This window comes from Chrysemys picta, chromosome 15, assembly GCF_011386835.1.
Source record: "Chrysemys picta bellii isolate R12L10 chromosome 15, ASM1138683v2, whole genome shotgun sequence".
NCBI lineage: Eukaryota > Metazoa > Chordata > Testudines > Emydidae > Chrysemys > Chrysemys picta.
Window position 1 is genome coordinate 4,386,623 of NC_088805.1, and position 12,580 is coordinate 4,399,202.

At 56.7% G+C, this 12,580-nt stretch overlaps 1 protein-coding gene across 1 annotated transcript in view; it reads right to left on the bottom strand.

Moving 5' to 3' along the window:
* POLE (DNA polymerase epsilon, catalytic subunit) overlaps window positions 1-12,540 on the bottom strand; it is a 38,041-nt gene extending 25,501 nt beyond the window's left edge. Inside the window, exons 1-18 of the mRNA XM_005278769.4 lie at window positions 12,381-12,540; window positions 12,155-12,290; window positions 11,569-11,649; window positions 10,455-10,499; window positions 9,107-9,199; window positions 8,565-8,719; window positions 7,802-7,943; window positions 7,331-7,411; window positions 6,897-7,004; window positions 6,313-6,423; window positions 5,994-6,079; window positions 5,127-5,246; window positions 4,047-4,179; window positions 3,153-3,266; window positions 2,225-2,437; window positions 966-1,073; window positions 426-554; window positions 18-120 (exon numbers count right to left, since the gene is read on the bottom strand). Coding sequence (XP_005278826.2) covers window positions 18-120; window positions 426-554; window positions 966-1,073; window positions 2,225-2,437; window positions 3,153-3,266; window positions 4,047-4,179; window positions 5,127-5,246; window positions 5,994-6,079; window positions 6,313-6,423; window positions 6,897-7,004; window positions 7,331-7,411; window positions 7,802-7,943; window positions 8,565-8,719; window positions 9,107-9,199; window positions 10,455-10,499; window positions 11,569-11,649; window positions 12,155-12,290; window positions 12,381-12,445 — 2,023 coding nt within the window. The 5' untranslated portion in view covers window positions 12,446-12,540. The remainder of the gene's footprint in view (window positions 1-17; window positions 121-425; window positions 555-965; window positions 1,074-2,224; window positions 2,438-3,152; window positions 3,267-4,046; window positions 4,180-5,126; window positions 5,247-5,993; window positions 6,080-6,312; window positions 6,424-6,896; window positions 7,005-7,330; window positions 7,412-7,801; window positions 7,944-8,564; window positions 8,720-9,106; window positions 9,200-10,454; window positions 10,500-11,568; window positions 11,650-12,154; window positions 12,291-12,380) is intronic.
* Between the last annotated feature and the right edge of the window lie 40 nt (window positions 12,541-12,580).

Here is a 12,580-nt window from a genome sequence, read left to right on the forward strand (position 1 = left end):
AGCAGAGCAACACTCACTGAATTCCCCTCTCCACTGCCAGGTCATCCGGCGCTGGCAATTGGCACCTGGCTTGTTAAAGTCACAGGCAGCGCACGTGGCCTCGTCCACCATCGCTGAGGGCTGGAGAGAGAGAGAGAGAGAGAGAGAGATCAGAGAACCTGGCTCTAACCCCGGCTTGGCCTACAGCCCAGGCCTTTAGCAACTGGGTTCAGAGCTCTGCCTCCTCAGAGGCTTCTCTCCTGACCCGCTGGCAGCCGTATGTATAGCAGGCCCTTCCAAATGCCCGACTGGGCGTCAGTACCCAGCCCTGCTGCCGCACTTCCTCCTGAGTGGGCAGTTAGCTCTCGCTGGCTGGGAAGCAGGCAGGGTCTGTGAGCCCTGACCCACTGGGATGGGAACCCAGGAGGAGGCTGCCTGCTACCCACCTGCAGCCTGTTTGTAAGGATGATATTGGGGTACATGGCCCCCACGTCCAGATGGTAGATGAGGGGACACTCGATCCGGTTCGGAATGTCCTTCAGGGAGTTCAGCTTGACTTTGATTTCATCACACACCTGCGGTGAGGGGAAGAGGCAGAAACCAGACAGAAGTGAATCAGCAAGTGAGCCGAGCACGCGGCACGGCCTCCTCTCCACAGGGACAGGTACATCACTCAACCTTCCTGTGAGCACAGAGCGCACGAGGACCCGGAGTAACAGCCAACGGAGCAGTATTCTGATCGTCACCAGCACTGATTCCCATTAGCCTCAGTCACAGGACGCTGTTTCTGATGTTAACTATTTAATACAACGGAATGGGGCCAGGCACAGGTGGGGGGAGGGGGAAGGTGGTGAACTCAGAGCTGAAAAGAACAATAGCTAAAGGGGAGCGGCTATATGATGCTAACACACACGGCTTGTCTCCTACAGGCCCCAAGCCGTGCCACACCCCCACCTAGGCAGGAATCAGGCCTAGGTCCAAGCTACCTCCTGGAAGTTGGTGACTTGATCCAGGGGCAAACCCTCCTCCTCCTCGATGGCATGCCGCAGGGTCTTCTCCACACGCTGCAGCAGGAAGTCGAAGGCAACAGGGTTCTGGGGGGACATGGGAATAACAGTGTAACTATGAGGCTGTCTCCAGCTCCTCTCACCCAACCTCCCTCCCTGGCTGGGGGGAGGAAAGCAATTACAAACTCCTTCCGAGCTGTCCGTTTCTGTGCCTGCTTTAGATGGGCCTAGGACAACGGAAGGCATCCATGCAACAAGCCGCCACTCTCCACACTAACCTACAGCTAACTCTAGGGTGCGTTTCCCTCCCCTTGGTAAGGGTCTAACCGCACTAAAGGAGATGTGGGCACAGGCAGATTGTGAGCAGTGTAGGTCACCGGCAGACCCTCGGCAGGCACTGCATCCTAGACCCCATCCAGCCAGAGCCTCCAGGCAGATCCGGCGTTTCCCTACAGGGCTCTACGACTGCCGTACAGTCTGGGCAGCACAAAACGGGCATGTAACAGGAGGCTTCCCACAGCCAGAAAGCCACGCTCCCAGGATTAGGAGCACCCCCGTACACCCCCAGCGTTTCACTTGGGACAAAGCTGACCTAGCTGCCAGCTCCTAGCCCACCCTTGCTGTCCCTAAGACCCAAGGGTCAGCTCTAGCAAGGTCCTCTTATATTCAGCCTATGTGCCGCCCTATCTTCTGCGGCAGGAACGATCGTTGTTGGGCTGGCCTATTCCATAGCACTGGGTCCCTACAGCACGTTACACCAAGCCCCGGCCCCAACGAACGTACCGGCTGAAAGCCCAACGAACACACAGTGAGCGGCGGGCACTGCAGGGAGGGACTGAAGGTGGAAAGGGCGGGTGGGCACAGGGAGTGCTGTGGAAAGCAGCACCCAGTTGGGAGGGGGTGAGAGACAAAGCAAGGAGGGCAGGAGGTCGCGTGTGATCTTGACGGAGAGGAAAGCAGGGCCTTCCCTGCCAGGGCGGCTGACTCCAGGACGCTGGCCAGCACTGAAGTCTCAGATCCTGGTGCTCCTTTTGGCTTGGCTGGTTGTTAGTTCCAGCTGGGGAAAGGTTTTTGTCCGTCTGAGCTATGTCTGGATTCAGGAGCCAGAGGATCCCAGCACAACAGAAAACACAGGGGAAAGTAACTACTAATGGGGGGCGGGGGAGGGGCAGATGGGCTCTCTACACCCCTCCCCGCCCCAGAGATGGGGGGAGGGGAGATCACACCCAGGCTCACACCATTTTAAAGCGGCAGGGGATGTCGCTGCGGAAGACCCCCGACTCTAGTGCCTCCACATGGCCCCCGACATAGGTCTCCGAGTCTAGCACATGCCCATCCTCGGTGAGCTTGTTGAACTCCTGCTCCTGCTTGTTGGGAAAGATGATGTTGGCGTGATAGGCCTGGACCATGAGCAGCGCCTCGCACAGCGTCCCTGAGCCTTTCCGCAGCACCTGCAGGGAGAGACGTGGGGGCACTCGGCATCAGGACACACGGCCGAGACCGAGCCATGCAGGAACCCGGGGGAGCCAGCCCTGTCACAGCACCATGTGTCAGCGAGACAAGGTGCTTGGCTTGGCAACACCCAGCTTGTGCTAATAGTGGGGAGCAGAGAACCCCCTGCCCTGGAAGGGGATCCCTTAGGGGAGCCTCGCACACTGCCCCTATACTAGTGACTGGCAGAGAGCTGAGCACCGACACTGCTGCCCTGCGGCTGGGGCTCACGGCAGGCCTACCCGGCGTGAACTTGCCCATGCCGCATCTCCCAGCACTCCCATCGTCACCAGTATTAGTGCAACAAGGGGAGACTTCCTCAAAACTGCTAGCCCAGACAGCTCCCCCCCAGACCCCCGAGTGACTCTGGCCCAGGAGACTGCCCTCTCCTGGGTAAACGCCCAGCGCCCCGTGTAACGCCAGCGGGAGCCTGATCTGCAGACGTGCTGAGCGCTCAGAACTCCAGCTGAAGTCACTGGGAGCTGCCAGTGCTCAGCACCTCTGAGCACTGCAAGAGCCACAGCCCCTATTGACAGACATGGCCCCCCCCAGTCTACTCTCATGCCTCAGCCCCTTGGTAACGGGGACCCTCTGCCAGCACGGCCGCGTTCCACCGACACAGAGCACTCAGCTCTTTGCCTGGCCCAGCCCGGGCGCTGGCTCCTGCGCACCCACCTCGTCGGGCTCCATGGGGATGATGGTGCACAGGGCGAAGATGAACGGGTGCACGTACTTCATGTACATGTAGTAGGTAGCAACGGCGTCGGACACCGAGTAAGTGGCCAGCGTCTGATGGGAAACAGCAAAGAGCGGGATTAATTCAAGTGGAGCTCAGCAGAGGAGTCTAGCAGAGCGACGCCTGCCCCGGGCCTGTTCCCCGCTGCACACACCACAGCCCGGGGGGACGTGGGCAATGGGCAGTCACAGACAGTAACTGTCTACGAGCTGTATGCTCAGAGGAGACGGGGGAAAAGAGCCACTTGCCACGTAACTGCCCATATGCCCCATAGTGCTGGGAGTGGGGAGCTGCTTCCTGTCCACGTGTACACAGAGCCCCCCCGCTGTAGTGGGAGTGAAGCATTGCACAGCACTTCTACGGCCCAAGTGCTTCACCCGCTGTAGATGAGTGACTGGTCCCATTAGTGAAATCAACATGACAGGACCAGGAGGGATCATAGAATCTCAGGGCTGGAAGGGACCTCAGGAGGTCATCTAGTCTATCCCCCTGCTCAGAGCAGGGCCAATCCCCAGACAGATTTTTGCCCCAGATCCCTAAATGGCTCCCTCAAGGATTGAGCTCACAACCCTGGGTTTAGCAGGCCAATGATCAAACCACTGAGCTATCCCCCGGGCAGGCTCTGCTGATTACATGGGAACCCCATCCAAGGCTGCCAGAGACAGAGGAGGCCAAAGTGACTCTCCAGCTTCCTTCCATGCCCACTGCATTAGCCGAAGGCATTTATCCCCACCCAGACCTAGCCCAAATGGTCAGTGATGCCGACCAGTGCCCCAGGCTTCCGGGGCCTGTCTCCTGACCACTGGGTCCAGAGGCTGCAGAGCAGAGAGTACCTGAGGCTCTTCTGTAGCCATCCGGCACATCTCTTCGGGGTCCAGCTCCACCGGGTCGTAACCCAGCTTCGCTTTGGCTGCTGCTTTCAGGTTGTGGCTTCCCACGGGGAGGTAACTGTCTCTCTTCACCCACCTGGGGAGAGGAACCAGAGTGAGCCACCCTGCCCCAGGAAACCCTGAACCACACTGGCAGCACCTTGATTACTCAGACAAGTGGGGGGAGAGGGCATGGCGTTTGTCCAAGGTACCGGGAGCCAGCCCTAGTGCGGGGAGGGGCTGGGCATCTGTGCCAGTGGCCCCAATCCTGCTCACCTGCATCCTTTGCGACCCTTAAATAAATGGAGATATCCCATCTCCTAGAACTGGAAGGGACCTTGAAAGGTCATCAAGTCCAGCCCCCTGCCTTCACTAGCAGGACCAAATACTGATTTTCCCCAGATCCCTAGGTGGCCCCCTCAAGGTTTGAACTCACAACCCTGGGTTTAGCAGGCCAATGCTCAAACCACTGAGCTATCCCTCCCTCTGCCCATGTCCTGCCCCAGAGTACCTACGCTAGAGCTGACCTCCTTAAACCCAGTCCCAGCGCCAGCACACCTCAGCCCTCCTACTTTAAATCACTGAGTGCAGGGGACGTGACCCTGGGACTACCGGCAGGAGGAGGGTGATTAACCGGACTGTGGATCCCCGTCCCATAGGAACAGGACCGACTAAAACACTCGTTCTCCTCTGCCTCTCCTGGGTCCCCAAGCTCAGACTGCAGGCTGGAATGTCATCACCCGCCCGCCAGGCAATGGGCTGAGACCAACCCCTCGGACTCGTCAGCCAAGCCAGAGCGCTAGCAGACATCTGCCAGGTCCAGGCCTTAGCTTGCTGCACTACCCAGACCCTAGCATACCCAGCACTGGACATGGACTGACCCACCAATGCAACGAGGCACTATGCATGAAGCCAGTGAGCAATGTCTCCTGAGGGGCAGCTCACTGGCCAGTGTCCACGCTCCTCCGGGAACAGGCACTTTACAAACCCAGAGCCACGAGGGGGAGAGCCACGGGTGCCCAGAAGGGAGGCAGCAGCTGGTACCTTAGACAGTCCATGTGGATGCACTGGGAGGCTTTGTACTCCCCTTGGCTGTCCTTTTGGAATCCAATCTCTTGGTACATATTCAGTCCATGCACTGCGGCTCTGGTTTCCACAAAGGGCCTGGGGAGGGAGGCGGAGCATAGTACAGAGGGGACACAAACACAGGCACCTTCACCCCTCCTCCCTTGGAGAAGTGCTTTCAAACTTGGCTTCCTTTACAGGCCATGCAAGCCAGAGCTCCTCCCGGCCCCCTTCCCTTCCCGGCTACCATACAGAGTTTGGACCCAAAGAGTCCCTCGGCACAGTGTTACACAGAGGATGGGCACAGCTACTCAGTGACCTTCTGTATCTGGACGCAGGACTCAATGCTCAGCCAACCCAAGCTGCATAGAGCCCCCCAGGTCTCTCTGCAGTTTTCTTCGTCTCCTCTCTGTTCACTGCCCCACCAGTTTTGGGAGCAGCAGCACGTAAACATGGTGGTATTTACACCAGAGACAAGATGCGGCTGTGCAGATGGCAGAGCAGGGCTTGGAAAGCTAGAAGTAACTAGATTGGAACATCCAGGGTCACTGCTTCAAAGCCAGGAGCTGCTTCCCCACCCTGAGAGACGCAGCTCTGCACCCCACCTCCCCCACATCGCAGGGCTCTGTAGTCTGGGACCCATTGGCTTTGATCAGTCCCACAGCCCAGAGAAAGAGCTCTTAAGAGAGGGTGTTCCAGACAGAGTGGCTGAATACTCCACATGGATCAGAACAGCCTTGCACAGCCACCTTGTGCCTCCCTGGAAATGAAGGAGGGACACATGGTCTAGTGCCTGCTCCTGCCCCCAGCTGACTTTTGCCCTATGGTTTCCACTTCCATCCTTACCAGTCAAAGAAGTCCCCATTGTAAGTGACCATGATGGTGGGTTTGGTCTCCTGGACATGTTCAAACCACCTCTGGATTAAATGGGCCTGGATTTAAGAGAAAGGTGAGATGTGGATATAACGTAACCTACCCTCTGCTCTCCTTCTCGCGGAACCTGATCTGCTCTAGTGTGACTAAACACAGGAAACAAAACCTGTTCACGTGTTGTGACCGACACTACGATCACACTGTAATCCCCAAAGGAAGCAGCCAACTCTCTCTGGCCTGCCTAGACCTGGATGGCAATTTGAATCTCGTCTTCCAAACCGAACCTACTCACCTCATCCGGCTCGTTAAAGACGCAAAAGGGACCCTCGTACTCCGGCTTGGGAGTAAACTCAAAATCTTCAATATCCTCAGAGACGATCTCCCTGTTTGTGATCAGGTAGCCCTTGGAGGCAGCAAAGGAGAAGTGTTAGTGAACACGTGCACCGCAGGTGCAGGGTACTTGGGGAGAGCTCCACAGAGCCAGCTTGGCCAGTCCTTGGGGCTGAAGATGCTGGTGGTGCATCAGCCAGTGCAAGGACCTGTGTCTATCACCAGGCTTGAGGGACTGGGAGGAGACAATGCTGGAGAGTCCTGGATTTTCCCACCCTCTCCCAGGTATTGCTGCTTATCCAAAGAGGGGGGGCCCCTAGCCCCAGATGGAAGGAGTGCAAGGTTTTGTAAGAGAAGACTGAAAGGAAAGCCCTTGGGAACCCTGCAGTCTCTGGTGTAGATATTAGTTTCACTCCCTGAGCCATTCCATAGACACTAAGCAACATGCAATGAGACAAAAAGGAGTTGGCTGAAGTCACGGGTGGGCTCGGAGCCGGGCTCTGCTGCTGGAATGTGTGGAGGGAGCAGCCCTGGCTGGACAGTTACCTGGCCATCAATCATGTAGGAGATCATCATGATCTGGTCTGTCTCTGCATCAGGGAACTTCAGGGGGAGCTTGGTGGTTTCAATGTCAAAGGCCAGCACAACAGGATCCTGAAAAAGACCCAACATGTCAAGGTCAGCACGGGAGCCTGGATCCAAACAACGTGATTCCAGGCTAGTGCGGGCAGAGATAATGTGCTAACCGAGTGAAGTGAGGCAGAAACACTGCTTGATCACATCACCTCCTAATCAACCCAAGCTGCTGCCTCGAGCCCATCCTCTAACCTTGCACCATGATCCCTTTGGAGCCTGTGGCACAAGACCAGCCACGTTTGGGAAAACCTCACCCCATTTCACTGGTGGAAGCCAACTTCAAGCAGAGAATAACCAGCCACGCAGGAGAGGCACAGACTTCCGCCCCCAACTGGAGCACTCACCGGTCGCTCCACCAGGTCGTCTCGGCGGGTGATTTCCGGAGGGTAGATGCTGCCCCGATAGCGGACATTGTACCAATGAGCCTGTCGCAGCAGGAGAGAATCAGAGGAGCTGCGTTAACACGGCGTCTCCCAATACCATGTGCTGGGTGTTGAGCTGACACCTAATACATGCCATCTGAAAGAAGGGCAGCATGGGCTAAAGGCCAGAGCAGGGGGCTGGGCGGTAAGGATCCCAGTTCTGTCACGGGATCAAGTTGTGGCCTTGGGCAAGCCACTTGGCTGCTGTGCCTCAGTTTCCAGAGCTGAGAAACAGGGCTAACAGTAATTGCCTACATCACAAAGGCTGACTCATTGCCATGGAGACCCTTGGAGGGATGAGAGACAAAGAATTTTCATCTCCTCTGCCCCTCAAGGGCACAGCGCTAGAACAAACGTTCTACCCCCTCCTGGCACGCTGGCTTCTTCACTCACCACATGAATCTTCAGGTCGATGGACAGGCGGATGTGGTACGGCACGTCGTACTCCCGCATGTCAACTATGTTGTCCATCTGGTTGACAGTCTTCTTCGAGGGCCCCTCATCATCCATGGTCAGGCTGCCACCGATCAGAGCACTGCAAGGCACGGGGGAGAGGGATGGTTTAAATAATCAGTCTATGCACAGGTCTCAGACTCAGGGGGAATGAAGATAAGAAACAACACTGCAGCAGCAGCTCTAGTCAGTGTGACCTGAACAGGACAGTAGCACCAGCAGATGCTAGGGCAGTCACCAGAAGGAACTCTTCCCTATTAATCCGGCAGCCAGCTTCAGAAAAGGAAAAGAACAGTTACTTACCCTAGGGTTACAATGGTTCTTTGTGGTGTTCTGTCTGTGTGGATCCCACTCAAGGTGCACATGCGCCTCATGTGCGAGAGATTTGCATGTATGAGGCTCACGCTCACCTCGAGTGGGATCCATGGACAAAGGAGAACTGGGACATTTGCTGTGGTCACCAGGGCAAGCATCAGCTCAGGGAGTTCCCTCCCTATCCAGAGGAGCTGACTTCAGGACCTGTCAACTTAACACCGAGCAAAGGAAACAGCTAGAGTTAACCCTTTCAGTGCTGGTTAGAGAAGAGGTAGGTCTGGGTCACATGGGAAACACCTCGCTAAGCACTGTGCAAGAACATAAGGGAATCCTGCTGGGCCCTGGGACCAGCCCCTCCAGGTGTATTGCCAAAGAGGAGAACATGTACCTGGACAGCATGGACGTGTAGGTGTCGCTCGCCTGGTCCCGCTCCCTGTTCTTCTTCACAGCAGGAGAGATTTCCCGCCGCACCTTCACCAGGTCATCCACAGTGTTGAAAGATAGCTTGATGTAGTTCCGCTTCAGGCCCACCAGGTGATTTGGCTACAAAGGGACGGACCGGCCAATGAGGAAACGACAGTGAGAATGGGGGGCTAGAGTCTGTACAAGCGAGAGGCGGTTGAGAAAGGAGATGGACCAAGAAAGACAGCCGGAGTTGGGGAGATGGGGGTGAGAAGAGACCACAGAACAAGGGGCTGAGGGGTGTGGATGGGGAGAAAGGTAGGGAAGAGAAAGTGCCTGTCAAGAGTCAACATTATTTCCCCTGATCAATGTCCAGGCTCTATGCCTGGTATGCGCAGAATACAGACCTAGGAGAACAGAGCCATACAGACCAGCCTGCATCCCACTCTCCCCAGACTTGTACGCCCCTCCCCCATTACAGCTGTGCAACCGACCAGCAACAGGACCGGGGGCAGAGTAGCTACTCACCAAGTCCAGATCCTCTTTGGGAACCGTTTCCAGCTTGGCGATTTTCCCCTGGTACTTCTTGGAGAGGAAGGAGGACACTTCCCGCTCGCAGCCCTGCACAGAGACTAGAGCTTCAAGAGGGCAGCCTAGGGTGACCAGATGTCCCGATTTTATAGGGACAGTCCCGATATTTGGAGCTTTTTCTTACATAGGTGCCTATTACCTCCCCCGCCCCCGTCCTGATTTCTGGTCACCCTAGGGCAGCCAAAGCCCTGCCCATCAAAGCAGAGCAGATTTCCAGATACTGTCTCACTTGGGGCTGTGTCCTGCACCTCTAGATGGGCAGGGGCTTTAATAGAGGCCTGAGTGGAAACCAATCTCTTCCACCCTGGGAGAGGAGTTTGGTTTTGTTTTAAACGAGATTCCTAAAAGGTAAAATCCCAGAACTGTCAGCCAGGCTCTCAATTTTGCAGCTAACCAGGTGAGGGGCAGAGTGACAGGACAGTAAACCCTCAGCTCCCTACTGGGCCGTGAACAGGAATGAAAGGTGCACTTAGTCACAGGACTGTGTGCCGAAGCCAAACAGGGCTGCTGATTAGGAGCTGAAGGGCTCTCTGAGCAAGAGCGCCAGGTGGCTGGTACTGTGAGGGGCAGCTCATTCAGAAACACAAGCAAATATCCTCCGAAACACATCAGAAAGATTCTGTACATTTGGTATAGCTGCTTGCCATCTCCTTTCGGGTCGACAGCTGACAGCCAGCCTCGGCGAGGCTTCAGACATCAGCACTGCAAGTAGCGCTGAAGTCAATATTTTATCATTTGGATGGATAATAGTAATATTCATTTTAAAACGTTTTTTCAGTTTGTTCCTATTTATATTTTCACAGTTGCAGGAAAGTAGGCAAAGGTGACCAGCCGATTATTTCATGACAGGAGATGTTGAAATTCAAGAAGTTCAAGCTTTATAACGGTTAAAAGAGAAATTGTCAACATCCCATGTCAAAATATACAAAGTAAACATCCTAAAATCAAACTCTAATGATTTTTCTAGCAGCAGTTTTCTTATTTGGTCTATCTGTAAATGTAAATTGTTAGCCATGGAAACGTGTTTTCGTTGGTTTGTGGGTGTTCAGCAAAAATCAGCATTTACCGATAAAAATCTGATCCTTCCAAGCCCAACTATAACCCTGGATTACTGTCTCAGCGGCCAGGACCCTCCTCTCCCCCCAAGCCCCCTCAGGCTGTTATCGTGCTCCTGCCCCAGCCCCACACCTGCCTAATTCACACCCCTGGTTCATGCCCACATCTGCCTCCACACTCTACCCCAAGCCCTGTGTGCCAGCCCCACAGCCACGGAGTCCATACCCACCTTCCGGGTTGCAATATAGAAGTAGGGTTTATAGGGCAGGGCCACCTGGAAAAGAGCAGAGACAGTCAGCATGGCACATGCCTGGGTAGGAGGGGAGAGGCATGTAGTTCAGCACATTCCCCGCTATGGGTTAGTGTGTGAGACCCACACAGACTGCATAAACCCACTCTGGTGTCTCTCTCTCTCGCGCACAAACAATAATCTAATACACACCTTCCCATGAACCCTTCAGCTTGGTCCTGACACGCAAACACACCCTCCCCACTCCCCTCTGGCTCTCAAGCAGAGTCCAGCGGGGGCCCTTCCCACCCCAGCCTGTGCAGACAGAATTCCATGGCGGAGTAAGCTTCCCCCCTTAAAATCTAATCAAGAAGGAATTGAAGCATCTGGACGCCTAGGAAAAGCAGAACTTCGGGGCAAGAACATAGAAGAGACTATAGTAACACCCACCCATGCAGCAGGGAGGCACCACAGGATGAGGCCAGCACTGACCTCCTGCTACCATGGCAATCACTGGCCATTGTGAGCAAACCTCGTGCAGGCATCCTCATCTGCCTCTGACTGATGCATCGGATACATAACAATACAGGCAAATGTTATGCACGGGGCCCAATCCCACCTCCAGCCAACCCCTACCTACACCTGGCAGCACAGACGTGAGGCTGGACTGGTGATCAGACTGTTTCTTTAGGTGTATGCGGTGTTGGTCCCAGGATGTTACAAAGACAAGGGTGAGGTAATCTCTTTGGACAGTTGGCCCAATAACAGATATTACCCTGCACAGTTTGTCTTTCTGTTTCCTTAGTGTTCCTCACAATGCCCTTTTAGGGATTAAAGGAGAACCAGGAAAGAGTCAACTGAACTGCAAGGCAATCTGCGGGGTCTGTACCCCTTAATGCAGTCACCCAACTCCCTCCTGCACCCTCTTTGTCAATGGGACTTGTGCCCAAAGGAGGAGCTGCCCTTTGGTGTTAATTCTCCAGCGTCAGTCAGGAGGCGGTTTCCAGTGTACAGCTCTGCAAAGTCTTCCCCCAAACCATCCAGCCAGACTCCTCTGCACCCTCCAAGGGCAGCGGCTCCTCCGTCCTCTGCGCCTAAGGTTAAAGGGACTCACCTTAAACCTGCTCCCATCCTCCTGGATGAAGTAATAATCCACGCAGCTGACCAAGCGTTTGTCATCGTCCAAAATCTCTGTCTGCCAGAGGGGAAAGCAGCACATCACAGACCCCTCCCTAGGGCACAGAGCCCGAGACCCCCGCCCCCCTCCACTCAGCCTCCCGCCCGACACCCCCCACTCCGCACCCCCCCAGCATCACAGACCCCTCCCTAGGGCAGAGCCCGAGACCCCCGCCCCCCCACTCAGCCTATCGCCTGACACCCCCCCCCAGCATCACAGACCCCTCCCTAGGGCACAGAGCCCGAGACCCCCGCCCCCCCCCCCACTGAGCCTCCGGCCCGACATCCCCCACTCTGCACCTCCCCCCCAGCATCACAGACCCCTCCCTAGGGCACAGGGCCCGAGATCCCCCCCCCCACTCAGCCTATCGCCTGACACCCCCCCCCCCCAGCATCACAGGCTGCCCCCGCTCAGCCCCCCCCCCCTTCCGTGCGGTCTCGTGACCCCCCCCCGGCAAACCGGATCCCCACGCGCCGCCCCGACACCCGCGGCCCGCTCGCTCTCCGGGCCCGGCGCCGCCCACCGGGTGCATGTTGATCAGCCAGCCCGTCTTCTCCCCCGGCTCCTTGGCCCGCTCGAACCCGAACTGCGCGTCCAGCCGGTCGGTCCGCTGGCTGCGCTCCAGGCGCTTGAGGGCGGAGAGCCCGGAGCCATCGTCCCTGCGGAGAGCAGCGCGTCAGACCGGACCGGGACCGCCTCGCGCCCGCAGGGAGCCCCCGCCCCACGGCCCCATCCCGCGCGCCCCTCACCGGGGGGTGTCGGGGTCCCCGCCCGCGGGCTCGGCGCGGCGCCGCCCGCTGTTCCTCAGCACCATCCCGGCCCCGGCCAGCAGCGAATTTCCCGCGCTGCACCCAGCTCCCGCGAGATCTGCCTGACTCCGCCCCCTCCGCGGGCGCCGGACCCGGTCTCCGCCTCCGGACTCTACGCCAATCACAGGGCGCTCCTGGCG